The sequence below is a fragment of the Panthera tigris genome, chromosome D4 (genome assembly GCF_018350195.1).
Source record: "Panthera tigris isolate Pti1 chromosome D4, P.tigris_Pti1_mat1.1, whole genome shotgun sequence".
Classification (NCBI taxonomy): Eukaryota; Metazoa; Chordata; class Mammalia; order Carnivora; family Felidae; genus Panthera; species Panthera tigris.
In genome coordinates, this window is record NC_056672.1 from 80,251,067 (window position 1) to 80,277,423 (window position 26,357).

The following is a 26,357-nucleotide window of genomic DNA, read 5'->3' on the forward strand; positions in this document are numbered from 1 at the left end:
GGGCCTATTTTGTCATAACAAAATATTAGAAGTAGGTGGAGCATGGCTTCCTGCCTGGGGGAAATCTGGGAAGGCCTCCGTGAGGAAGAGGTGTTGGAATTGGAGATGGAGTCAGAGGACAGGATGGGTAACAGGTTGTCTGGGGCGAGGCACATCTACTTTCAGATGAAGCTGGGTCAACTTGTGCAAGTGCCCGAGTTGCTCTGGACTTGACTGCTTCATCGGTAAAGTGGTCACATCACTGGCCTTGCCTGTTTGAGCCAGATTGAGTTCAAGCGGGAGGTCTGTTGAGGGCCTGCACCCTAGAGGAGATGCTTGGGAGATGTTCTCTGTCCCTCCTTCCCATAGCCTTGGCTGCTCTGGGAGCCAAAGGGGCTTCTTCTGCCCGAACATGGCCTCTCTTGTGACTACAGCCTCACCTCTCTCCTATTTTGAAATTTTCACGAAGACTTTGGGTAGACTCAGACGAAAGCTGTGAGCTTAAGGAAGGGCCCCTCGGCCTAGGAGCCCCCTGGGCTCTGTGGGTACCTGCAGGCCTCATTGGCTCACCTGTGGCCAGAATCACCTGCGGGAGCTGAGCCCAAGTGAGGACACAGCAGGGCACAGAGTGAGTTACAGACTTTCCAGTTTGGGGCTTCCCACTGCTGTGACACCACAGTCAGACCTCTTCAGCAGCCTTTGGTGCCCCAGTCCTGGCCCAAGTCCTGCCTGTGTGCACACAGGTGCTGGGCAGTCTGGCCCCTGATAGGAGTTCAGTTGTTTGCGGAGGAACTGGAGCAGGCCGAAACCACCGTGGACCCAACTGGGGCCGGTAGTGCCTCTGGATATAGAAGCTATGGAGTAGGCAGGACCCCAGGCTGGGGCTTTCTTCCCCCACCAGCCTCTCTTTCCATATTTACATGGAGGGATTGGGTACCATTATCTCATTGTATCAGGAAGCCGGGCGGCAGCACCCCCTGCCCCGTGGAGGCTTCGGGGGGGGGGGGGGGCTGGAAGAGGAGGTGTTCCCTGTGTGTGGGAGAGGCTCAATATGTGGGCTTCTCAAGTGGAATGGAAAAGGGGGTGACTCCAGGCAAAAATGTTGGGTTGACTGGGGGTGCCCTTCCCAGGGGGATTTGTGTTTCAGTGAGGGCTATGTGAGGGTGGCTTGAGGATGAATCTCCAGGCCAGCGGGTGGGGTGGCACTTGGGTCCACGGTCTGACCGGGGCTGTCTGCCCCCACAGTCTTCCCAAACCTGGGCAACTGACCTTGCTCACGGAGTGTCTCCTCCCTCCAGGCAGTTAATCCTACACCTGCCCTGCTGGTCCCACTCAGGATATGGGTGCTTTCCTACAGGAGAGGAACCTGGGGGGAGAGGAACTTGAACCAAGGACGGAGTTCAAGCAAGGCCTGCTTCTTCTCGGCCCTTCTGGTGATTTGGGTAGGCAAATCCCTTGCCTTGCCTGCACCTCCGCCTTTGTTCACACTTTAAAAATGTTTCAATGGAAGTGCGTGGTGGGAGGGGGTTGGGCCCCCCCCCCCCCCCCCCGGGCTGCCGCTCGGAGCCGAGGAACCTGGGTGTGGCCTTCGCGGTGGCGGGGGCGGCTGGAGCACAGCGGAAGGTGGCTGCAGCCTGGGGCAGCTGGCCGCTCGGACCGGCCCCTGACGCTGGGCCTGGGAGGGGCGGGGCCTGGGAGGGGCGGGGCGTGCGGCTCCCAGTGGGCGGGCTCCCGGGCCGGCCGCTTCCGGCCTGGGGAGTGGGGCGTGGCGCCGCCCGTTGGAATGCGCCGGGAGCCGCTGGTGGATGGGCGCTTGGCGCGCCCCCCAAGTTACCCCACAAGGCTTGCAAAGCTGTGGCTGGCCTGCTGCAGAAAGATGCTGAAAGATATTCATTTAGCACACACTGATCCGAGGTGTTCCGGGCTTACCAGGGTGAACAGGTCCCTGTTCTCACAGACCTGACATTCTTAACGGTGGAAGAAAAGGGGGGCCAAACATGATGATTTCAGATCAGGAAAAAAGAAGCTGGGTGGTAACTTGGGGGTGGAGGTGGAAGTTACTCCTTTAGCTGGAGGGGCCAGGGATGGCCTCTCCTAGGATACTTGATAGGAGACTTGATATGAGACCGGAATGAGGCGAAACCAGCCTTGCCCAGAGCCAGAGGTGCTCGGAGGGAATAGCAAGTGCAAAGGCCCAGAGGCGGGACTGGGGCAGGATAGTACGTTGGGCGGAGTCAGCACTTTATGGGAGGAGCCTGCAAGGGACCTCTCTGGCTGAGGCTCCTCCAGCTTCCTGGACCCAGAGCTTGATGCCAGGTCTGCACTGTGCCCAGGTGCTCCGGAAGACTTGCCTGTGGCTGGAAGCAACTGTTGGTTTTCTGGAGTCTTTCTAGATTTCTTGTACCTGGAGGTTGTGCCATGTGGTTACATGTATGGAAGACTGTAATTTTCCACTTGTTCCCTGGAGAACCCGGAAATCTCTAGATGTTGTCACCGTTGTTTTTTTTTTTTTTTTTTTTTTTTAAGTAATTTTTGAAATTTCAACTTGGAAGACAGATTCAGCATGTGCTTTGCAGGAAGGGGAAGCACGCCTGAACACACCTCTTAGATGCTGGCCCGAGCTGAGAGGTCCCCTGATCCGGCTGGGAGAGGCACCCGGCTGCACACTGTTTTCGGGAATGGGCCTCTGTGGCCTCGGACTCCTTGGTGACAACCTTGGCAGGATTCTGGGCCGGGCCAGAGCACCTGCTCTGTGGAGACCCGGCCATCCTCGAAAACCAGATCTGGCTCCCAGGCCCCTAGTGTCCAGACCGGGGTCATTTGAGAGGCCTGCGCTTCCACTGCTAAGGTCTGTGGTGGGCTCAGTGGGAGGAAGGGGGCACAGGAAACTTCCTCCCTGGTGGGTGGGTGTGGATCTGGCTGGAGGGTGTGCGGCTGTTGCTCCAAAGAGGCCCAGCTCCGGGACCCCATCTGCCCTCAGGCCAGGCTCTCCTGGGTGCTCTGAGAAGGTCTACTGTAACAGCTAGCCCAGGCCCCTTCTCGTGCTGGTCCTTGGGGACTGAATGGGAGAACCCCTCGGGGCTTGGGAAGAGTGAAGGTGCCGCCAGGGTTGCTAGGCTGGCTGCTCTCTCCTGGGAATCAGGCCCTCTTCTGAGGGAACTTCAAGTCTTTGTGGCAGGGTAGAGAGAGGCCCAGGAACATAGGACCAAGGAGGCCAAAACAGTCTAGGCTGTGGGGTGCCTGGAAGGTGATCTGGGCCTAGGGACCTGGCAGGGTTGGTGAGGTGGGCTTTGACCCCAAGCTGCCCAGTGAGGAGCCAATGAGGACCCTCGGGCTTCTGTTCTCTTAGCCTGGGGCTCCTCGCACGGGTGAGGAAAAGGGCAAAGCACTGCCTCTTAGAGACAGATTTAATAATCCTAGCCTGTCTCTCTGGCAGTTAGTATTGCAGGAGAGAAGCTTTACTCCTAAAACTTTTATTGATCCAGACACTAATAAAAAGTAAAGGGGTTTTTTTGGAGCAGGGTTTTTTTTCTTTTTTCCTACTAGCGCAAAGAACATCAGAGCCCTAAAACACAAATCTGTTTTCCTTCCTCTCTCTAGATTTGGAAGGGTGGGGGTTTGGCCTTGTTCAGATTTCCTCTTCAAGAAGCCTTCCGTGACTGCGCAGACCTGTAATCATCCCTCTGTTTAACCAAAGCTGCCATTTGTGCATGCTGTCTGTCCCCCAGAAGGGCTGGTGGGGGGGCGGGGAAGGTGGGGGGAGTTGTAGAAGCCTGAGACCCCCTCGGGCAGTGAGAGTCATCTGCCCTAGGAGACAGTAAAGGCTTGACTTCTTGGTCTTTCTGGATTTGGTTCTTTTGCTGCCTTGTTCTTCATTTCACACATTTCTTCCTGAGCTCTCACACCAGGAGAGGGAGGGGCTCTCCAGAGTCTCCCTTAGGATGCAGAAATTCAAGACCCCGCCCGTGGCCGTGCTGGAGAGACAGACGATCATAAATAAGTGGAGAAACAATGTAATTCCAGATTGGGTGAAGTTGCCCTACTGAAATGTAAGTCAGGGATTTTTGTCTGCTTTGTTCAGCACCTGGATTCCCAGTGCCTAAAATAGTGCCTGGCACATAGTTTGCGCTAAATAAATATTTGCTGGCTGAATGAGCAGAATGCTATGAAGGAAACAAGTGTTTCAGTGGGGAGTGATGGGGGTGGGGCGGGACCTGTGATAGACGGGCTCTTCGGGAATAACTGAGTTCCAGGAGCAGCCTTTCCCAGACAGGGGAGGAACAAGACCTCCCACCAAGGGAGCAGCAAGTACAAAGTCCCCAAGGCGGGAAAGCAGAGGCTGAAAGGGAGGGGGCGGGGGTTGGGTTTGATGGATGAGGTCAGAGTAGGCACCTGCCTTCCTCCACCTGGGGAAGAGTGTGGATTTATTCCGAGTGCTGGAGGGAGGGCTGGAAGGGTTTCTAGCCCAGGCGTTAAATAATCCGATTTGTGATTTGCGTTTCTAAATCATCCGTCTGGCTCCCTGGTAGGGAGCAGGGGCCAGGGGGGGTGGGGGGGCGGTGAGGCTCCTGGCTGGGGCAGGCAAGGGAGACTTTAGAGGTGGTAGCAATAGGATTTGCTGATGGATCCTGAAGGCCAGGGAAAGGGAGGGCTTCTGGCTTTTGAGGCTCCTGAGACTCCACTTGGGACATTTCAGGCTGGAGCTTCTATGAGGCGTCCAAGAGGAGATGTCAGCCCAGCGTGCAGATGTGTGAGTCTGGAGCTCAAAGGACGGGAGGGCTGGGGATAGGATCTTAGAGGGGCCTTTGAGCACACTAGAGTAGGTGAAAGCAAAGGAGCAGATGAAACCACCAAAGCAAAGTGTCCTACTAAAGGAGAGTGCCCCCTTGGAGAGCCTGAGCAATTCCAACCCCTGGAGGAAAGGGCGTGAGGTGGCAGGAAACGAGTTGGGAGAACCTCAGTGTGGCAGGGAGGCTCTGGTGACCTGGGTTTCAGGGAGGGTGTGGGCTGTCCTCTGTCAGCAAGGAGAGGATGGAAACCGTGCTTGGCCCCGGCCCCATGAAGGCCCTCGGGGACCATGGGGAGAACCACTGGGATAGGACAGGTGTGTTGGATAGAAGAGGAGGCTGGTGTTAGGAAAGGGCAGGAAGAACCGCCCAGTCCCTGGGAAGCAGGGGAGGATCAGGTGGTGGCTCAGACGTTCCTTCTTTGTTGGGTTTACCAGTGGCTGGTGCTCCCATCGAATCCTATAAGCAGAATCCTTGGAGGCTGATGCAGAGGGCTAGAGGGGCCCCCTGAAATGCTCTTTAGCGGTTCTCTGGGCTTTTCCTTCTCCCTCTCTCTGCAGGGCTCCCTAACTGCCCTGTAGTGGCTCATTTTTTCCTAGCCTGTGGGACCGCCTGTCCCTTTTCTTCCCCCTCTCCCTATTTGGTCTGTCTCTGGGTCCAAGGCCCCTAGAGAAGAACATTGTAGAGCTAGGTTTACTTAGAGCGTGTTTTCACTTTTCCCAGAGCACAGCTAGGGTTCATTTATACTGATAGCTTTGCTCTGGAAGGCTCCTTTGTGGTTTGGCTTCCAGAGAAGTTTGAGATCTTTTTCAGGGCATTTTGGTAGCCAAGACCTTGACCTCCCCCAAGGTTTGGCTGGCTGTGCAGGGAGTTTAGAAAGTGTTTGGCTTGGGGGAGGGACCCTAGGGCTGGGGACAACCTAAGTTCTAATGGTCCTTAGGTGGGTTCTCAGTATATGTTGAATGAATAAATGACACTCAGATATTTGTGTCCTTGGGCTGCTGGGTTGTTTTGTTAAATGCTTCCTCTGGTTAATCAGTGTTACATCTGCTACCTGCAGGGGATAGAGTATTTCCTTGTTTTACACCCAGAGAAACTGAGGCCCAGAAAAGTGAAAGGTCTTGTCCAGAGGTTATAGTTGCTAAGTAACACCACCAGAATTGCATCCCAGGCCTGCAACACTCCGCCTCCCCCCCACCCTGACTCCCGGCAGTGAGACCATCCTTACTGACTAACCCTGTGGGTGAGGAGGTGATGGTGGGGTGTAGGGCACCGGGTCTCTCACTGCCCCTTACAAATAGTGGTCATATGCTCTGCCAAGGCTATAGGACATTCCTCCTGACCACCTGTTTCCTCTGGTACTCCATATCCTCCCATCTTTTAGCACAGGCAGGCCTTGAAACTGGTCAAGCCTTGGGGGCTCTTGGAGCCAAGGGAGCCCCCAGCTTCTGGGAGGCTGTTTGTGTAGCAGGTGTGGGGTGGCTTGTGTGGCTGTTGCCGAACTCCCCACAGGAAAGCAAGCTTGGCTGCCTAACATCCCATGGGAGACACCTGAGATGGAGCCTACCCCCTCAGTGGGGAGTGTGGGGAGACCGAGACCTAGAGATGGCAGGGGTGGGCCTGGGTTCTCCCTGGAAGGATGAGGAGGAGGCCTTATGCTCCCTCCCAACAGGCCAGGTGGCTTTTCTCTGTTGCTTACCTCCTCCTACCCAGCAGACCCCAGTTAGCCTGGGAGCAGTGCAGCACAGAGGCAGGCTATTTACAGGTTTCTAAGGATTTGGGCCACAGCCCACCCTTTCCCAGTCTCCATGGCTTTCTGGCCTGGATGCTTCTGGGGGAGGGCAGGCATCTGGGAAGTTCTCCGGGGTGGTCTTGCATGGTAGTCACTGAGGATTCCAGTTGGACCTCCACCCCACCTTTTTAACAGGAGGAAACTGAGGACTGGAGAAAGAAGTGACTTGCCCAGGGTCACTACCCAGGAAGCCTTTTCCCACTTTGTGCCTCCTAGCAGATCCTGGGGCAGCCTCCTTCAACCTAGGTAATCCGGCTGCTCTTTCTTAAGTGCTCACTTTGAGCCAGGCCTTGTTCTGTAATTCATCAATTTCTCATAGCAACCCTGTTGTGAGGTTAAGTGTCCATTTTACAGAGGGGGAAACAGGTGACTTGTCCACAGACACCCAGGTTGTAAGTGACACGGCCCAGATTTGAACTGTCTGGCTTCAGAGCCCGTGTTCTTAAACCAGCAGCCTACCCAGCTTCAAACTTGATTGATTACCAGACTTCCCAGAAACAGAAACAAGAAAGGTAATCTTTGAAGGAGCTGGCCCTTTCAGAGTTAGGCCTGAGGACGCTGCCTGGCCTTGGCCTTTCTGATTGATAGAGGATGGCTGAACAGCACCTACAGTGTGCCCAGCCACTCCAGGTGCCAGGAAATAGCCCACCTTTCTTAGAGGGCTGGTTAGGCCAGGTACCAAGGCCCAGGCAGTGAGGTCTCTCCTTTCTTCCCCCCTGCCCACTTCTGTTCTAGCAGCTGGGCAGGCCCTGCCCACCCTTGGATCCTAGGGGCCTTAAGAGAGCCCCAAGTCCTGCAGCCCTACCTCCATTCTCATGGACAGTGGAAGGGCCTTAGCCAGCTTGCCTGAGCCCTGCGCTCGGAAGGACGGCTCTCCTCACTTGTCCCCACCTCTGGCCATACAGCCTTTCAGGAAAGGAATGAGGGCCTGAGTGTCAGGTGCCCGTTCCTGCAGGTCTGTGGACCTGCCTCTTTCCTCTCCTTGACCTCCTCCTCTCTCCTTTTTCTGTATTTCACCCTTACCCAGCGTTTGTCTATCTCCTGCCGTGTTGTGTCCAGGCATGATTTCCAGTCTTTTCATCTGTAAGAAGGGAAACAATCCAACTGGCTTCACAGGGTTCTGAGGCCCAGACAGAAAGCCCAGTGGTTGGGCACCTGCAACAAGTGAGTCCCCATGTAACCCCTGCATTTTACCCACGAAGGAAAGATGCTAGTGGGTATGGAACAGGTGGGACCTAAGGGCCGGGGTGGGGAAAGCGGGCCTCCCTCCGGAGGGGCCAGGTGGGAGCAGGAAGCCTGGCTTTGCCTGGGCTCACCGGCTTTGCTGCAGCTTCCTCCATGGGGTCCAGGGAATGCTTGTCTGTGGAGTGGCTGTGTGGAATCCTGGGACAGTGCTGTGAGGCGTGAAGCGCTGTGTCTGGCACATAGTGAGCGCCTAAGAATTGTGGCTGCGGTGTCTGCTCTTAATTCTGCAGATGCAACCGCGTTTTGGGGTTTTGGGGGTTCTTCAGGTGAAATTTGGGTTTTTAGTATTGTGCATTTTGTCTAGATCTTCCTGAGAAGCCCAAGGCCTCCATTCTGGTCATGACTTTGGGGGAGTTTTTTTGGTTCTTGCGGTCTTGGTTTCCTGTACCGAAAAAGGGATCTGTGCCTTTAAGTCCCCGGCAGCCCCGAGTGGGACACTGGCCCTTTAAAAGCACATTACAGAGAGTTGGAACTTAGCCTTTGTTTAACTAGCAGTGATTAGTCCCAGCGGACAGAGCTGGAGTGGTATGTCTAGGACCAGAGCGCGGTTGGACTGGCTGGGCCCGGTGGGGGACGGCGGGCAGACCGGTGGCTGGCGTGGCCCTCGGTTTCCCCCGGCTTGGCGATCCTGGTGATCCTGGTGATCCTGGTGGCCGTGCTGAGGGATGGTGAGTGGCCTGATTGTCCTGACCGGCCTGAGCGGAGGTTGGAATGCGGGAAGCTGCCAGCCCCAGGGCCCCTGACCAGTGTCCCGGGCCCAGGGAGACCCACGTGAGATGGGTGGGAGCAGGCTGGGCAGAGAGGGGTTGTCACAGGTAGCGATCTTGGGGACTCTGTTGTTCTCCAGTGATGGTGTCTCTGTAGACATGTGCCGCCCGCCCAGAATGTGGAAAACAGATGAGCCCCGCCAAAAAGCGGAAAACTGAGAAGTGTTGCTGCCGGTTTTATTTTTTAAAGAGAGGAAATCCAGTGTCGGGTGCTTCTTCCCACAGCCAAATCTTGGGCCTAACCTCTTTGAGAACCGGGAAATGCTAGGAATGGCCGAAAAGTTTTCTGAACAGAGGATCTTGGCCTTTGCTCTGAGTCGCCCCACCCTGGGCCGGGCTGGGTGGGGCCGGGCTGGGGTTGGGGGGCCATGTCATCTCCACCCCAGCCCCCCAACCCCGGAGCCGGGCTCCTCCGCCGCCGCGCCCCCCCCCACCCACCCACCCGCCGCCTGTGTCTGCTCCCTGATCCGTGGGCCTGCAGGCTGGGGGCGGTGGAAGACCTGGAAGGCTGTTCTGGGCCCGGGGTGTGTTCAGCTCCGGCTTCCATGTCTGAAACAGCGGTTGGGAGCCAGGGTACTGTGAGGTGGCAGTCTTTCCTGGGGAAGTACCTCTGTCTCCAGAAGAGGCAGGGATTCAGCTTGTTATGAACTGTCTGGTGGAGGGATCGCGAGGGATAAAGGAGCCAGTGCTGTGAAGTGCTAAGCACTGTCCCTGGCTTGTTACAAGTCTCCGCGTCCCTTGGTCCCAGCCACCTTTGCTGTCACAACCGGGAGGCCGGTGGTGGATGGGACTCCTTCCAGCAAGGTGTCCTTCTCACCATTTGCCAGATGGGGGAAACGATCTACCTAGGGTCGCACGGGAGGTGACAAAGGCAGGGCTCAGTGTATAGTTCTGGTGACCCAGGGTTTCTGTAAGTTCCTTGAAAGTTGCTGCATGTGCTCATACGATTTCTGTGGTTTTGGTGAAAGCCTGAGGCTTTGACAAGCAGTGACGATAGTTTGGAGCTAGAGCCCAAATTGCCAGGCCTCCAGCCCTGCCCTGGTGGCTGTGAGCTGTGACCTGGGGCAAGCTGCTGGACCCCTCCGAGCCTCCACTTCCCAGTGTGTGAGGGGGTGGGTGGTGTGCATGAGGCAAACCCTGGAGGGAGTTGTCGGTTTTGCGGGGGCATGTGTCGTGGAGGTGGTGGTCTTTGAGCCAGGATTGATGGGTACAGAGAACTTGGCTGCTGGGAGCATTCCAAGCATCAGTGGACAGCCCAGTGCTGCTGGGTTGAGAGGTACCTGGGAAGCTGTATTTAAAAGCGTGCGACAGAGGTGCCTGGGTGGCTCCGTTGGTTAGGTGTCCGACTCTTGATCTCAGCTCAGGTCTTGACCTCAGGGCTGTGAATTCAAGCCGTGCGTTGGGCTCCACGTTGGGTGGAAGCCTACGTGAAAAAATAAAGTATATGGTGTTACTGGTTGGAATCCTGTGCGCCAAGTGGCAAGTGACATATTGGGCTAGTTTATCCTAGAGTCAGCCAGTGCGGGTGGGAAAAGATGGTGGGCTCTCAGCGTCTGGCATGTTGTCTGGCCTTGGAAGCCCTGCAAAGTCTTGAGGTGGCTGCGCTTGCGTGAGCATCAGAAGCCCACATTTAGGAGACCCTTTGGCTGCCTCCTGCCCTTCCCAGGTGTGGGGTGTCGCAGGTGAGGCAGGCATTGTAGCGCCACAGGTGGCTCTGATGCGTGGTCGCTAGGAGCAGGAGGAACTCAGCAGCTACACCCCAGTCTTTGACATCTTGAGTTCCTGCCTTTGTTGGTGGCCTGAGAGCCTGTGGCTGGCAGCCGCCCTCTCCTGCTGTGTTGCTGCTGTTGAATGATCCTGGCTGTTTCCTGCCAGTTACAGTCTGGGAAGCAGAGCTCTGGTGTCCCACCCGCTGGGACACCCAGATAGCGGGCTTTGGGAGGAAGAGGGAGCCGGCGTCCCAAGGTCCCCGGGCTCAGTGTTGGCATACTGGAGGCACTCAGTAGCTATATACTGGGGCGCTGGATTAACTCAAACCAGCAGTGGGGGCATAAGCAGGGGCAAGAAGGGGCAGAGTGCCCAGGGAAGGGTAGAACCAGGGCTGGTCATAGGGCTCACTGCATGTCAGAGGTGGTGTCATCCCCATTTTACAGATGAAAAAACGGAGACCTAAGTCACGGAGCTTTGTAAGGAAGGAGACCTCACTACATTAGACTGGTCATCAACCAGCATGGTGCCAGGAGCTGGGGCTGTGGTGACAAATGGCTGGTCCTGGGTTGAGGCAGGAAGCTTGGTGCCCAGGAATGGGGGAAGGACAGTCCCCACATCGCCTTGTCACCCTAACCTGACAACCTGCACAGAACAGAAGGCCAAATGGCATGGCGCTTGGGTAGTAGGGGGAGGGGATGAGAGGGGAGAAGATGCTGCCTGTGCCCCGCCCCCAGCCCCCTCCCTCACATTCCTTGGAGGGGCCAGCTGAACCTAGGAGGGCTTCCTGAAGGTAGAGAGCTGAGAGGAATTAGATAAGCCAGAGGGGAAGTGGCTTCCGTGGGATGGAAGTCCTTGGTTTTCAGCTCATTTGTTTTTAATTTCATCATCTTTACCCACTTGGGTCATGAGTCCCCAAGGCCGGAGGCAGCTGTTGGAGGTATTTATGGTTGCTGCTTGGGGCGGGGGGCAGGAGGGGGGCGTTGTTGGGGAACCAGTCAGAAACCAGTCCCATACTCAGTTGTGTGATCTGCGGGACCAAGGGGGTGGATGGGTGTGTTCACATGTGTGAGAAGGAGACAGGCACAGACTCAGCTCGCGGGGAAGGAACACCTCTGCCAGGGCCTTGAACCATTCTCAAGAGTCGTCTAAGTGGAGAAGGTGGGAAGGGCATTCGAGCACAGGGCCAACCTGCGTGCCGCGGGGTACAGTCCAGGTCCTCTGGGGCCTGCCATGTCAGCGCCCGAGGCCCGGGTCAGAGCTTTGGGTGCTGTGCTTCTGGGGCTGGGAGTGGGGGCTTTACTGGGGGAGGATGAGGGAGGCCGAGGGTTTGAGGGTGTCACCCTCGATCTTTCTGAGCACCCTGGCTAGGCTCTAGGCTGTTTCTCCTGGGGACCAGGAGCAGGTACAGGAGGGGCGCTTGGGCCTCAACTCACTTTCGATCGGCCCAGATCTCATCCTATTCAATGAGTGTTGCTCAGATTCTCTTCTTTTAAAATTCAGGGCACTTCGCTGTTCTACTGAGGTTTATGAATGTTTAAAAACTGCTTTGCGGTCCCCAAAGTAATTTGACAAGTCTGACAGCTATTGATTAAAAACTCAAAATTATTCAGGCTGCAGGGTGACTTGGGGGATTAGATGGAAAGTTTTTTGTTTCTTCACACTCTGCATGCCCCTTGCCCCCCCAGCCCCCCCAAAAGAAAGTAAGATGTGCGGAGGTAAATGTGTTCCCGAATGCTTTTTGAAAACTCCGTTAGGGCTGCAGAACCACACCGGAAATGGTGGGGGTGGGGGGTGGCCAGGACACCGAGGGGACCAGAACCAGTACTCCTCATGTCCCTGGTCTCTTCCCAAGCACCGTGACACCAAGTCACCTGCAGGCAGCAGTGAGGTATCACTCTGAAGGTACTGTGGCTGTGGTGGCAGTGGGAGGAGTTGTAGTATTTAGTATCCGGTCCCTTATGTTCTTCGAGAGTTGACGTGTCGGGGCTTTTGTGGCGCTCTTGGAAGCAGGTGAGGAACTGTAGCCTAGAGAGGAGGGAGCTTGTTCAGAGCTGTGCAGCAAGCCTGTGGGTTTAAGGGAAAGGGGGGCCCAAGGTCACAGGCAGGTTAAGGGCGGACAGGAGCCCAGGCCCCCCAGGCCGGGTTCCCCGCCCTCCTGTCTCCCTCTCAGTGAGGGCCTGGCCCAGCATCACGTAGGTACCAGGACTGTCCAGCTGAGGGCGATGTGGCCGTTAGGATCCCAGCTCTCACTTCTGGACCCTGTGACCCGCCCAAGCCACTCCACATCCCTAGCCTGTTGCCTCTGGTGTCTTAAAGCTTCCTTCATCAAGTCCTTGGATTTACCGGGGTATGCATGGGAAAGGTCACTCCATGAGCTGGGGCTCTGAGGACCTATTTGAGTGCCGGCTCCCCCCGTCTGCTTTTTGTGCAGGGCCATGTTGGGAGAAGGCCATCGTCTTGGCAGGAATACTTGTCACACAGCTGGGCACATAGTAGGTGCTTAAGTGGTTGTTAAGTGCACGTGGCCACAGTGTCGATCATTAAATCGGCATGTCTGGGGCACTTCCTGGGAGCCAGGCCTCGGGCTGCACCGTAGCCATAGCATGTGATGAGCCGTCCCATCCTCCTGTCCTGGTAGTCAGGGTGTGGACCCTCCTTTGCCAGCTCAGCCCTGCAGTATGAGGGGAGGCACGGGCTGCAGGGGTAGGGTGAAGGCTGGAGACCAGGCACCGGCCAGCCCAGGGCTCAGTGTAGCCCTCAGATAGGGTCACACCAGATCTAGTGACTGCTAGGACTGCCCCCCCTTGCCTTGGACTGACAGAATGCTGGGCCGAGAGGGGCCATGCCTCCAGGCTCTGTCATCCCAGGAAGGCTTCCCAGGCAGGGCAGGCAGCCTGCCTGCCTGCCTGCCTTTTAAGGACAGGCTCTGTCTCCCCTGGGCCATGGGAGCCACCAGGCAGCTGCATTCTTCTCCCCTCCCCTGGGGCCCCAGCTGGGCCAGAGTGAGCACTGGCCTTCTCAGCAGTGAGTTCCCAGGCCGGAGGGGCAAGGCTGGGCCTGGGGAGAGAGAGCTCTGCTGGATGTTCCCGGTGGGGTGCGGCCCTGTTTGTGTCCCAGGACGCGGTGTCCTCCCCCCTGACTGCGCTCCAGCACCGGGCTCCTTCCGCTGTGGGCAGAGGCTTCCAGCACAGCTCCCTGGACCTCCTGGCATGTTCTGACATGACTCCAGAGTCCACAGGTCCTGCCAGCCCCCAGGTGGGCACCTCCTCCATTGAGACCAACCTTGGCCAGGACTTTTACCCCCTCCAGTCCTGGTTGTGGCCGTGGGCAGTGGCAGGGGACCACACAAGCATGAGTGGGACATTGGGTCGGGGAACGCTGTGCTCAGGAGTCACGGGCAAAGGGGCTAAAGTGGCCCCCTCAGCAGGGTATACTGACCACCCTTTCCTTTCTTTCAGGAAATTAAGAGCTTTTTTTTTTTTTTTTTTTTTGAGGCATCCCAGAGCATTTGGGGAGATGTAATTTGTCCCCATTTTGCAGATGGGGAAGACTTGAGGCATGGAGAAAACGAGGGACTTGAGTGGTCAGAGGAAAGGAACAGAGAATGACCTGAGGGGTCCTTATCACCCCAAATGTCAGCAGCGTCACCCACCCCGGAAGCTTTGGCCTTGCTCACAGCTGCCCCCCTGTTCCTACTGAGGCAAGTGTGTAGAGCAGACAGAAGGACTGGAACTGTCATGAGCGGCTGGCATTTATTTACCCCTGCTTTCTGGAGCCTCTCCCCTGCACTATCTTTTTTTTTTTAAGGTTTATTTTTGAGAGAGAGAGAGAGAGACAGACAGACAGAGTGAGTGGGGGATGGGCAGAGAGAGAGGGAGACACAGAATCCCAAGCAGGCTCCAGGCTCTGAGCTGTCAGCACAGGGCCCAGTGTGGGGCTCGAACCCATGAACCGCAAGATCATGACCTGAACCGAAATCGGACACTTAACCCATTGACCCCCCCGGGCACCCCTCCCCTGCACTCCTACTTGATCCTTACAACAGTCCTGTAAGGAATGTATGTCACTCTCCCCACTTACAGATGGGGAAACCGAGGCCTGGAGAGTTGAATGACTTACAAATGATCAAGGCTGAGTGGTTTTTGAGGAATGGCTGGGCACTGGTGACACCAGGCCCTCCTGCCCTCCTCCCTGTTCCCAGCTGTGGGTGGGGAGGGTATATGTGTGTCTGCCCCTGGGCCTTACTCCACTGCCTACCTGTGCACCTGGCCTGTTACCCAGCAGCCGTCTAGCAGCGCAGGCATCCCCTCCGCAGCATGTGTAAAGGGGCTCCCAGCTCCTGCTTGCACACTCCCACAGACAGGGTGCTCACTCCTCCAAAACCAAACCAGCTTGACCCATTTGGGGTCAGCTGTGCCTGAGCTACGATTGGCTTCTCCTGGGCCCGGCTTTGCCCTCTGGTGGGAGCATGCAGGGCAGCTCTCTCTGCCCTTTTGAGATTTGGAAGGAGATTCTGAGCCTCTCATTTTCCAGGCTATACAACCTCTCAGCTCCCCGCACACCCCCCCTCCCCCCCCCCCCATAGTAGCTGAGAACGTCCTCCCTGTGTCAGATAGGGCTTTTTAATTATCGCAAGTTTTTGTTTGTGGGTCTCCTCCCTCCTTGAAATAATGGGGAATTTGCTAAACTTCTGTGTCAGTAACCTTTGAAGAGAAAAAAAGGCTGGAGTTGAAAAACAGCTCGTGGGCTGGCTGGAAGGCTATCAGATAAGGCAGTGGCCCAGGAGCTGGGACAATGTCCTCTTGTTCCTGCTCCCCAGCCCTCACAATGAGCTGCTGTGGGGCCTGGCTGTATCTCTAGCAGGGGCTCCCTCGCCCGTTTCCTGGGCAGGGGCTGCCCCACCCTCGCCAGCCCCCCTGGCTCTTCCTCCCGGACCTGGAATGAGTGGGTCATGGTGAGCAGGTCGGCTGCCCGTGGCCTTTGGCTGCTCGGCAGCCTGGGGGTGACAGAGAAGGGATGGGGGCACCGATGGAGCCAGCCTTAGACTCTGCCGGATGGGGCTCGAGTCTCACTTGGCTCACTCGAGTCTCACCCACCCTGTCCTTCTGGGGTGCGGTACCTCAGTCCTGGTGGTTGTCCTGACAGCTAGGTGAGGAGACAGGTGGGCAAGTGGTGTGGCACGGGGCTCGGGCAAGTGGTGTGGCACGGGGCTCAGCCACGTGGCCTGGGTGTGAGCCCTTGTCTGCCTCGCGAGACCGGAGTGGCACGGTGGTGGTGGCCGAATGCGGGCTGGGCTTTGACAGCCGAGAAACAAGGATTTCGTCAGGCAGAGGGGTGCAGGGAGAGGTGGTAGGGGCTTCTGGAAACTGTACTGGCGAAGGCCCTGAGGGGGAAGGGGTTCAGGGCAGGGCAGGGACCAGTTGGGGAGGAGAGTCTAGGTCACTTGTCTGGGTGTGGTGTGAGGGGCGTCTCAGGGAGGGCTCAACACCAGCTTGGAGCACTGTGGCTTGATTCTCTTTGGGCTGTGAGGGCACGGCAGAGGGGCCTGTCCGGCGGAAGGCTGCCGCTGTGGTCTAGGTGGAGGCGGCCAGTGGGGAGGCCCTCCCGCACTGCCTCCCGGGCCCTGGCCGAGATAGCTCTCTGGAGCAGAGGAGTCCAGGGCAGGTCTCCCTACCCTGTGTCCTTGGCTGTCTCATCGATGGTCTGGGAACCATGGCACCGTCCCCTTGCCAGGAAGTATGAGGATTCCATGCGATGGAGGTAAAGGCCCGAGCAACTGGCCTTGGTTGGGGAGGGGATCCAGGGCTTCTAATCCCCTGGGTCTGTTTAGAGTCTAGAGAATCAGTTGTGTCTAGGACTCAGGGATGTCTCGGAGGGATGGGACAGTGGGGAGGGGGGTGCAGCCATGGAGGGTGCAGTGACCCCTGGCCTTGGGAGACGTGGAGGGAGCCCCCCATACCTGGACAAAGCCAGAGCAGGGGCATTTCTCAGAGGTACTGGGTGAGCAGGCAGCTGCCCTGATGACCAAAGCTGGGTTCATCTTTGTCACCGGGGAGGATTGTCCTTATCCTAGCTGACTCCTCCTCCTTCCCGGAGCTTAGCTGACCTTGGCTGCTGGGATACTGGGACTTTGGTCTGGGAACTCGAGGGCCCTGAGCCTTGGTGCTGAGCCAGACCCCGCCCTATCTACTAGGAGCCCCCTGCCAGGCAGAAAGAGGGTCACGAGAGACCTTCCCAGCATAGCCTGATGACTTTCAGGCTCTGGGACCACGTACAAGGTTGCTGTCTCTGAGGAGTCCGGAAAGGCTTCGTGGAGGAGGGTGCACTGATGCCAAGAGTTGAAGGTCGGCCAGGATGAGGGGACAGCCTATGCCTGGAGGCCTGCCTGTGGGAGTCGAGAAGAGCAGCCCAGGGTGAGGTGGAACAGGCAGGTGGGCCCTGGCCAGCGGGGCTGGCATTGAATCCCATGCAGTCCTGACCAGAAACCGCATCTTCTGGACTCCAGGGCCCAAGAGATGGGTCTCCCTGAAAAATCCTCTTTACAGCACCTTTTAAGTGCATGTTCATTACTATTGATTTCTGTTTGAAATAACACCCTCCTCTTCCGGATAAAGAAGTGGCCCCAGGGGGGTGAGGTGTGGAGAGGGGCTGCCCTCTCGAGCAGGCTCGTTTCTCCCATGTAAAGTAGGGGTGAACTCAGTATCTGTCTCTTGGCCTTGTGAGGGTTCATCAAAGGGATATGTGTGATGTTTCCTGTGGGCACAGCCCAGGGGTGCCAGCTCTGCCCTGGTGAGGAGGGCCGGGTGCATGGAGCCCAGTGTAGACATGTGGCGTGCCCGGCAGGGTTGTTGTGAGAATGAGCTCGCTCCTGGGCTGCAGACGTGGGAAGGCCTTTGGCCCTGCTTGGTGTGGTGGTTCTGGTCTCCAGGGACCACAGGAGGAGGCCATGCAGTGGGAGTGACAGGAAGGGACCTGATGCAGGGGTTGGGGGACACAGAGACCCTGTGTACAATGGCATCAGGCCCCGGACCCCCCACACCACATGAGGCAGCCGTGGGCAGGGCTCCCAGAGCAACCAGGGCCCCGTCCTAGCAGGGGCTTTGGACACATCAGGTAACTGCTGCTTCCTGAACCCCTTACCTTTCTGGGAAATGAGTAGATGAATATTCCTGGTAAAAAGGACGCCAAAGTGAGCAGCTGAGCGCCCTGTGCAGAGTGAAAAAGCAAGTGCCTGTGGGTGGAGCCCTTCTCTCCTGGGAGTAGAGTGGGAGCGAGGCAGCGGCCAGCACCTGATCACCTCCTTTTCCTGAGCTTCCTGGGTAGGGAGTCCGTGCCTACTTGCTGCCCCCTTAGGGCCTGGGAAGTCTGCGGTACCCTCCACCCTCCCTCCTTGCCTTATTGAACCTTTTGCCCAGCCTGGGAAGGCAGAGGCTGTAGGTAAGCAAGATGCTGGCCTACCAGTGCTGACATGAGGCAAAGGAATGGTGTGGTAAAGGCCTGCTTTGAGTAATTGGTGGGGTGGGCTGGTGTGGGGGTATTTGGGGGTCCTGTGGGCCTGGGTCAAGGCTGGTTTCCTGGAGGAGGTGGTTCTTAGGCCGTTTGGTGATCCTCTTGGGTTGAGGAAGTGACCAAGTGACCACTCTCCCTTCCCGAAACCCGGTCATCTTATAGCCACCACCAGGGGCACACTCACCTCTGCCAGGACATTTTACCAACCAGGGTCACAGAAGAACAACTCCCTCTGGACCTCATGTGCCCCTTTCTCTCTCGCCAGGAGCCTTGTGGGGAAGAGAGGAGGAACGGGCGGGCTCCAGGCCGAGCGGGAAGGATACGTGTCTGCATGGGAATCCGGGAGCACAGGCCCACTGGCCCTGCCCCCATCCCACAGGCCAGCAGTTAGAGCTTGGCCCTCTAGACGGTGCAGAAATAGCCTGCCAGACCTTGGAGTAGCTGCCCCCACTCCCCCTCCCAGTCAACTCGGGTGCAAGGGGTTCGGCCTCTGTTCTGGGTCCCCCAGCCTGGAGAAGCCCACAGGAGGTTGGGAGGGTCACAGCTGCCCAGCTACAGTCAGGATGCCTTTACTGTGAGTTTCCCCACAGCCCTCTGTTCAGCCAGGAACCTTCCCAGGGAGGCCTGGGCCCGCTGGGGTGTGATTATGGAACCCGGTGGTAGGGAAGAAAGAGGAGGGCTGTGCAGCCGTAGGCTCCAGGATCTGGCTGCTTGGGGTCTGGGCTGGGCCTGCTGGGTTCCTGGGCTGTAAACCCAGAGCCTCGTTGGCTCTCCCTGGGCAGAGTCAGTCTACTGAACCATGCCTCCCTTTCCTCTCCCCAGCCACCTTGTTCAGGCGAGAGGGGGCCCTAGCCCCCTAGGACACCAGCTCCTCCCTCTGTACATCCTGGGTCCCTACTCTGCCTTCCCAGCATCCTTACCTGGCAGGGATTTCCAGGCTGGGCCGGAAAACAGCTCGGTCCCAGCCTGCCAGCTGGGTTTTAAGCCCTGGACAGCAAGCCTAGGGTGCTGTGGTTCCCAGCCCTTCCTAGGCAGGGTGGCTATTCCAGCACCTGGGGCAGGGCATCTCTTGCACTGAGGTATGAAGCCCTATCCTGGGAGGGAGGCCTGGAGTTTGCCTCGCGTGGGGGGTGGCCCGAGGTAGAGTCTTGCAGCTGAGGGGACTACAAGCCCGCCCCCCGCCTAGGTCAGTGCTATGATGGGGGTGAATAGGCCACTGGAGCAGGGCCGGGGGAGCTCTGTTAGCACCCAGAACTGAGTGGGGTGGTGGCCACAGTGCAGGTTTGTGAGGGCTGCCTCCAGAGAGAGAGAGCTGGAGGAGCGGAGGTGGTGTCGCTGGCGTGCCGAAAGGCTCCGGCCTCACCGAGTTCCACACGTGAGTGAGGGTTTGGCTGGGCTCTAACCTGACCTCAGCCTGCCTCACAGCTTCCCTCTGGTCCGGCCACTCCCCTCAAGCTCTCAGGAGTCCTACCTGAATGCGTCAGTTCAGCTTGAGGGACCTGAGCCTTGCCCTGTGCCAGCTTCGTTCTAGGCACGGGGGGGGGGGGGGGGGGGGGGGGGGGCTGACTGGGCCTCTTGGGTCAGGCTGTGGGGTCCCTGTGGGCTGGGGTCCCAGTTCTGGCTCTGACTCCTCTGCAGTGCCTAGCACAGAACTCCATCTTAGAGAGGTCTGTTGCCATGGGCACCTCGAGTCTGGGGTGTGGACGGTGGCCTCTCGCGGCCTGTGGGGGCCTCTGGGCAGGATCCGTCCAGCTCATCTCTGAATTCCTGAGCCCCACATAGCGGGGCTTACCCCAGTGGCTTACCTCCAGTGGTCACGGAGATACGGGCTACCGGGTTTGTGCTCCGCAGGAAGTGTTTGGTGATTCTGCCGGACCTTCCTGGCCTGAGGTAGGGTCTTTGGTGAGACAGGGAGAGAATGATGGCTTGAGCTTGGAGCCGTTGGAGGCCAGGAGCTGAGAGGCAGAGGGTGCTGGGGGAAGGAGGTCTGGGTGGGCCAAGCCCCCCAGGGGTTTGCGCTGTGGACAGGGGTAGGGGCAAGACCTGCCCGGCTTCCATGCCAGGAAGGGCTTAGAAAGCCTGCTGGCCCTCAGGCCACAGCTGTGGGAGGGGGCTTTGGTAGGACACTGCCGTGTGCCGTTGGCTCTGGAAGGGACATTCGCCTCTCGGAAGGACTCTACCAAGCCCTGGTGCGGGTGCCATCTGAGGTACCTCCCATGTGATGTACTGAGGAAACAGGCTCAGAGAGGGGAACAGCAAGTGAGCAGTGGGCCCAGGTCCAAGGCCGGGTCTGTCAGAGTCCGTCCTAGTCTGGGCTCCTCCTGGGCACCAGATGATGTCAACTATCTCTGCTCTTTGTGCCTGTGTCGAGCCCACTGAGCCTGGCCTGGGCCCCCAAGCTCCGGGACATGGACCCTGTCTGAGTCTCAGTGTCTCAGGTACTGTGCGGAGACAGTGGTATTCTTTCCCGTTTGAGCCCCAGGTCCTCCTCTGTAAGGTGGGAACAGCGGATGTCCCCGTGGCTCTCCTGCCCTGAGTGGGACTGGTGGGGGGAGTGGGATGATGTGTGAGAAAGAGCTTTGTTGACAGTGACTTTCTAGACAAATGGGTGACTACTTTGGTCTTGGAGGGAGACCAGGGCCGAGGAGAGGAGGTAGAGAAGGTCGCGTGGGTCCCATGGGTCTCCAAGGCCAGGACCTACCCCAGCACTCGGTGCTGACATTCGGCTCCTGAGTGGTGGCCTGATCCTCCGGCATCTGCTCCCTTAGGCTGAGCCACTCTCCCGGAGTCCCGCCGTGGGCAAGAGGGCCTGGCGGGTGTCTGTGACTCCAGCGCTGTAGTCCCCCCTTCCCGGGAGGAGTGACTGCCTCCAGCTGGGAGGTCTGGTCAGGCCCCCCGGGGAAGGGGGAAGGGAGGGGAGCAGCAGGCTGGGCCTGACACAAGAACCGCCCACCCCCAGGTCCCATCTGATGCCCAGGCTGAAGGAGTCTCGCTCCCACGAGTCCCTGCTCAGCCCCAGCAGCGCGGTAGAGGCGCTGGACCTCAGCATGGAGGAGGAGGTGGTCATCAAGCCGGTGCACAGCAGCATCCTGGGCCAGGACTACTGCTTCGAGGTGGGTCCCACTGCAGGAGCAAGGTGGGGCGCTGGTGTCGCTCTGTGGCCTCGGTGAAGGCCAGGCTCTTTGGGGCCAGGCTGGAATCTGCCCAGCACTTTTGGCTCCTAAGAGACCGGGTGGAGCTGGGAAATGGGGGGCTCTGTTCCCGCTCCGTGGGCTCTTTGTACATGGCCCGGCACTGTCTCCCATGTGCAATGGCATGAGGCCCCAGTGGGTGAAGGGAGTGAAGGCCTGTGTAGAATTGCTTAAGCCCCCAGAGCCTGCTCACTCCTCCTTAGAAACCCCTCAAGTGCAATGTGGGGTAGGAGAGAGTACCCCTTTTTTGGGCCTGTCTCCCCTTCTGCATAATGAGAGCCAGAACCTTTCCTGCCCTAGCTTTCTGTGACCCAAGTTTGAGAGCAGGGGGACAGCCACCCAACCTGTGCAGGGCCCCCTCACCGTAGATGGGGAATCTGAGGCCCGGAGTGGGCAGGACGATGTCAGCAGCCACACAAAAGCCTGAGGCCAAACCAAGACCACGGTAGCTAATGTTGCAGGTGTTCCTGGGAGTTCCTAATTGCTTCTCCAATTATTCATATTCTCTTCCCACCTCTGTTTCTGGGAAGCTTCCCACCCCCAACTGTCTTGCATAATTAGGGGAGCTCTCTGGTAGAGGAATGAATTCGCCTGGTGATGGAAATCAGCTACTCAGGGACAACCTCCGGGGCCCCCCTGGCCCCGGGGAAGAGGCGGAGTGCTGCCTGGCGCACCTGCCCCGAGCTCTGGGCCTCTGGGTACCGTTTCTGGCTCAAGACGCCTGGACCGGCCGGGCTCTGACTTCTTTGCCTGGGACAGGCTGAAGATGGTGCCTGCCCGCTTGTCCACAGCAGGGGGTGCCTGAACAGCTGGGTGAGGAGTCTGGTTTCCCCCACAAAGCCGGGACAGCAGGGAACAGCAGGAACAGAGTGGGAGCAGTTTGGGTCGGGCCCCCCGACCTGGATGGGACTGAAGGAGGAGCAGGAATCTGGGGAGGAGGGTAAGGGTTTCAGACAGTAGGACCCCAGGGCCCAGCACATCTAGACAGTGCAATTTTTATTTCTCCAGTGTTGTCCCCCAAATGTTAAGTTTCTGTGACCAAGTTTAGCCACTTGGCTAAAGAGAACTGTCAGAAGTAGCCGCTAAGGACTGAGGTGATCCTTTGTATCTGTCTCCTCGGTGCCTGTGGCTTTACCTGTAGGGGGGGGAGGTCCGAGTTGAGCATTGCCCTCTGACCCGGGCAGGGGGCCCACACCTTCTCTCCCCATCTCTGGGAGAGTGAGGTTGGAGCCAGAAGGATGCTCTCCTGTGGACGGGGACGCTGAGGCAGGGGTGGGGAGTGGGGACCAGGCACCGACTGGCGCAGGGCTCCGCTGTCCTGCTGTTGACTTGCTCTGGGACCTTGGGTCACCTGCAAACGTGGTCATTGGGTGAGCTGCCCTGTGGCTGTGGCTCAGACCTGGTGGCCATAGTCCACCCGCCCAGGGCCCAGAGGTCTTCCGTCGTACCGGCCTTACTGTGTTCCCCTCCCCTGTGACACGGTCCTGCCTGTCTCTCACAGGTGACCACGTCATCAGGAAGCAAGTGTTTCTCCTGCCGATCGGCAGCCGAGCGGGATAAGTGGATGGAGAACCTTCGGCGAGCGGTACACCCCAACAAGGTAAGCCTGTGTCCCCAGTCCCCAAGTAGGGTGGACTGAGGCTGGACCCAGAGTGGACCTAGACGCTGACAGGAGGGGAGAGGCAGGGATCTCCGATGTGGGCTGTGATGGGGGGTGGAGGCAGCGCCCAGGTGAGCAGTAGGTGCTGGGCTCTGAGGGAGGAGCTCCAGTTGGCCAGACTGACTCGAGCCACATGCTAAAGAGGCTGGGCCAGAGAACTGAGCATTGGGCTGTTGGGGACTTGAGTGCTGGCATTCTGCTGCCTGGATGTCCCCCTTTCCCCAGGCTGATTCCCTACGCATCCAGTTCCAGCTTAGACATCTGTCCCCTTCAGGGGAGCACCACTGACCTAGGCAGGTGTGCCCCCAAGCCGCCCCCGTCAGGTCCCTGGATCCCCTCCTATAATCATCTGCTTCTGTGGCTGCCTTTGGGGCTGGGCTGAGCCCTGGTCACCATGACCTCACTACGGAAGGGGCCTTAGCAGTGGTCACCTCCTAAGTGACGTTACAGACCAGCAAACTCCAGAAGAGCTGGTGAATGGCACAGTTACCTGCTATGTGCCAGGCATTGTGCGAACCTCTTACTCGATCTGTTACTCTGTTTCATTCCTGTTTCACAGGAAAGGGAACCAAGGCTTGGGTTAAGTCATGTGCCTAAGGTCAGTGGGCTCGTACGAGACAGAGCAGGGATCCAGCTCCTTGTCCGCCAGGCTCTGAGCGGTCCCTGCCTCACCCCTGTCCTGTGTCGGGCTTGGGCCCCTCCTGCGTCTGAACGCTCTCCCTGGCCCCCGGTGACCGAGGCCCCTTTGTGCACGTGCAGGACAACAGCCGGCGTGTGGAGCACATCCTAAAGCTGTGGGTGATCGAGGCCAAGGACCTGCCGGCCAAGAAGAAGTATCTGTGTGAGCTGTGCCTGGACGACGTGCTCTACGCCCGCACCACGGGCAAGCTCAAGACGGACAATGTCTTCTGGGGCGAGCACTTTGAGTTCCACAACCTGCCTCCTCTGCGCACCGTCACCGTCCACCTGTACCGGGAGACTGACAAGAAGAAGAAGAAGGAGCGCAACAGTTACCTGGGCCTGGTGAGCCTGCCTGCCGCCTCGGTGGCTGGGCGGCAGTTCGTGGAGAAGTGGTACCCGGTGGTGACGCCCAACCCCAAGGGCGGCAAGGGCCCCGGGCCCATGATCCGCATTAAGGCTCGCTACCAGACCGTCACCATCCTGCCCATGGAGATGTACAAGGAGTTTGCCGAGCACATCACCAACCACTACCTGGGGCTCTGTGCAGCCCTCGAGCCCATCCTCAGCGCCAAGACCAAGGAGGAGATGGCATCAGCCCTGGTGCACATCCTGCAGAGCACGGGCAAGGTGAAGGTGCGTGTGTGGGCGCAGGTGGGTCCCCCACGCTGTGTGGCCCCATGCAGAGGCCTGGGATGCGCACTAGTTATCTGCTGCCCCCCGTGTCCGAGTCCGTGATTTCAGCTCTAACAGAAGCACCCGTCGCAGCCAGGTGGGCTCCCTAAACCCAAGAGTTGTGTCATAGAGTTGCCGGGCGGGGGGGGGGGTTCTTGTTCCTCCTCGTGGTTGGAGCTGATCGCTGACACACATATGGAGCCGATGGGTGGGGTTGTGGCTTACAGTGAGGAAGTGGGTTTTAGGAACCTTCCCGCTGCACCCAAGGGCTGGCGTCTAAGGCTTGAGGGGAGCCAGCCTCTCCCAGACACACGTCCAGTGAGACAGAGTTCAGTTGACATCCCCACAAGTGACCACCTGTCGCAGCCCTCACACGTCAGACACACAGACTCACACACAGAGCGCAGTGTATTGCCTCCACGCAGCAACCAGCCAGCTATGGTGACAGCCATCCCTGGTCCCATGGCCTCCAGAACAGGGATTGTCCCGTAGCCATCTGGGCAAGCCCTCCTGGAGGGCTTCTGCCCACCTCTTTTTATCTTCCAGGCCATGCTTCAGTCCCTCCCACCTAGTTCTGGAGACAGGCTCCTTCAGGAAGGCTCCCCCCGTCCCCTCCTGGTGGGAGTTGCCTTAAGGGGATGCAGTGGAGAAGGACTGGACATTGCAGAAGGCCTTGCATGCTGGCCTGTGTCCTAGGAGAATAAAAGATGAATCTCTTACCTACATTTAAGACAAGAAAGAAGGAACTGGGCCTCTGCCCTCTGGACATGGTGTGGTTTGAGGACCAACTAGCCTGTGATGGAGACGAGGGACCACCGTGTGTCAGGGTCCTGAGCCCTCTCAGTCTCAGGACAGGGGAGACACAGGCTGAGGACCCAGGCACATGACTCCATTAGGGCCCCTTATCCTCTTATCTGTTCCCGGAAGTCTGTGGCCCTCTTCAGGCCTCCAGAGCCCCCCTGCCTGTTGGACTCATGCTGTCCTTCAAGGAAAGGGACTTCCTGACTGTGCTTTCCATAAGGGGAGGGAGGCCTCATTGTCTTCTACCCACCCCCAGCTGCAGACCTGATAGGTTGGACCGGCTCTGGCTATACTGTCCTTAATTTCCTGGTCAGTGTTGGGGGTTGCTGGGAAACTGAGTGAACTGAGGGAGTCCCTGGCCCCCAGAGAGGGAGCAAGGGAGACCTCTTCTGCTGCTGTGTCTATTCCTTCGGTACTTGTCCCCCAAGGGCTGGGCTAGCCTGGAAAGCCGACTTCCATCTGCAGTGACCTTTGTTCTCGGGGCTCACGGTGCTTTGTGGAGGGAGTTGGAAGCCAGGCTCCAGCCGCCTCAGTGGGCCTTGGGGGATCAATAGGCAGAAGCATAGAAAGTAACTCATGTGCTAGGGCCATGTGCTTATGAGCCCCTTCTATCTGAACACTTGGGAACCAAAGGGACATTCTTGGTGAGAAGCAGAGCGTCTGACAAGGGCCCCGAAGTCCCAAGGTGAGGTTTGTGTGAGCGGGCATCTCCGCACCTTCCTGCCCGCTCCCCGGGCTCTGCTTTCCTGGGCTGTGGCTTTTCAGAGTCCCTGTCCTTGGGTTCCCAGGCCTTCTCCCCGTCATCCCCACTCCTTTCAATGTGACAAGAGGCAGATCCGGCCCTGATAGCTGGGTGGGCTCAGGCAGGTCACTTTCCTGTTCCATGCCTCGTTGGGTTTTAGCTCTAAAGAACTCCTACTCATCCCAGCCTGGGCCTGGCACCCACCCCAGGTGTTTAGAAGCCCTGTGGAGCCACCAGGCTCCATGCAGTACTTGCCTCTGCTCTGTGTGTTCAGAGAAAGGGGCTCTCTGGGTTGCCTGTAGGACAGGAAGGGGTCCTCAGGCTGTGTTGTTCCCAGAGAGGCAGTGGCCACTCCCTCCCCCAGCCCCCACCCTTTCTCCATTGGCCAGTAGGTCTCCTGGGCCTAGAACTCAATTCTGTAGTCTAAGGTCCACTTTCAATTTCAGAGGGCCCAAAGTTGTACATAATGGAGTGAGAAATTTCCAGAGCCCCAGAAACCCTGGCCCACACCGGCCTCCTTGCCGCCTCGTCACCTCCCCCCTACCCCGGGTCTCTGATTCCCTGCCTGTCTTCTTTCCCTCCCCCAGGTCACAGGGTTGGCTGAGGGCATGAGGAGGCAGGGGCTCCTGAGAGAGGCAGGTTCACACTGCCCACATCTCTGCAGTCAGGAGGGCGTGCGTGGGCTCAGGCTCCTCCCAGGGTCTTCCCGTGACACTGTGTACAGGACCCACAGGCTCACCAGTTTCACAGCTGCCTTCCAGAAAGTCTGGGACCCATAGCAGTGAGGGGCCGCCTTCCCACCTAAGCTGAGGGCCGTGTTC

General features: G+C 58.2%; 1 protein-coding gene across 11 annotated transcripts in view; it reads left to right on the forward strand.

Annotated features, from left to right (window-relative positions):
• The window catches only part of LOC102964095 (DAB2 interacting protein), a 121,603-nt gene that overhangs the window by 73,454 nt on the left and 21,792 nt on the right, over nt 1-26,357 (forward strand). For 4 of the 11 annotated variants that reach the window (XM_042963802.1, XM_042963800.1, XM_042963801.1 and 1 more), the window contains 3 exons: nt 20,749-20,902; nt 22,482-22,580; nt 23,400-23,954. In XM_042963802.1, coding sequence (XP_042819736.1) covers nt 20,749-20,902; nt 22,482-22,580; nt 23,400-23,954 — 808 coding nt within the window. The other 7 variants (XM_042963804.1, XM_042963812.1, XM_042963809.1 and 4 more) reach the window with 7 other exon arrangements.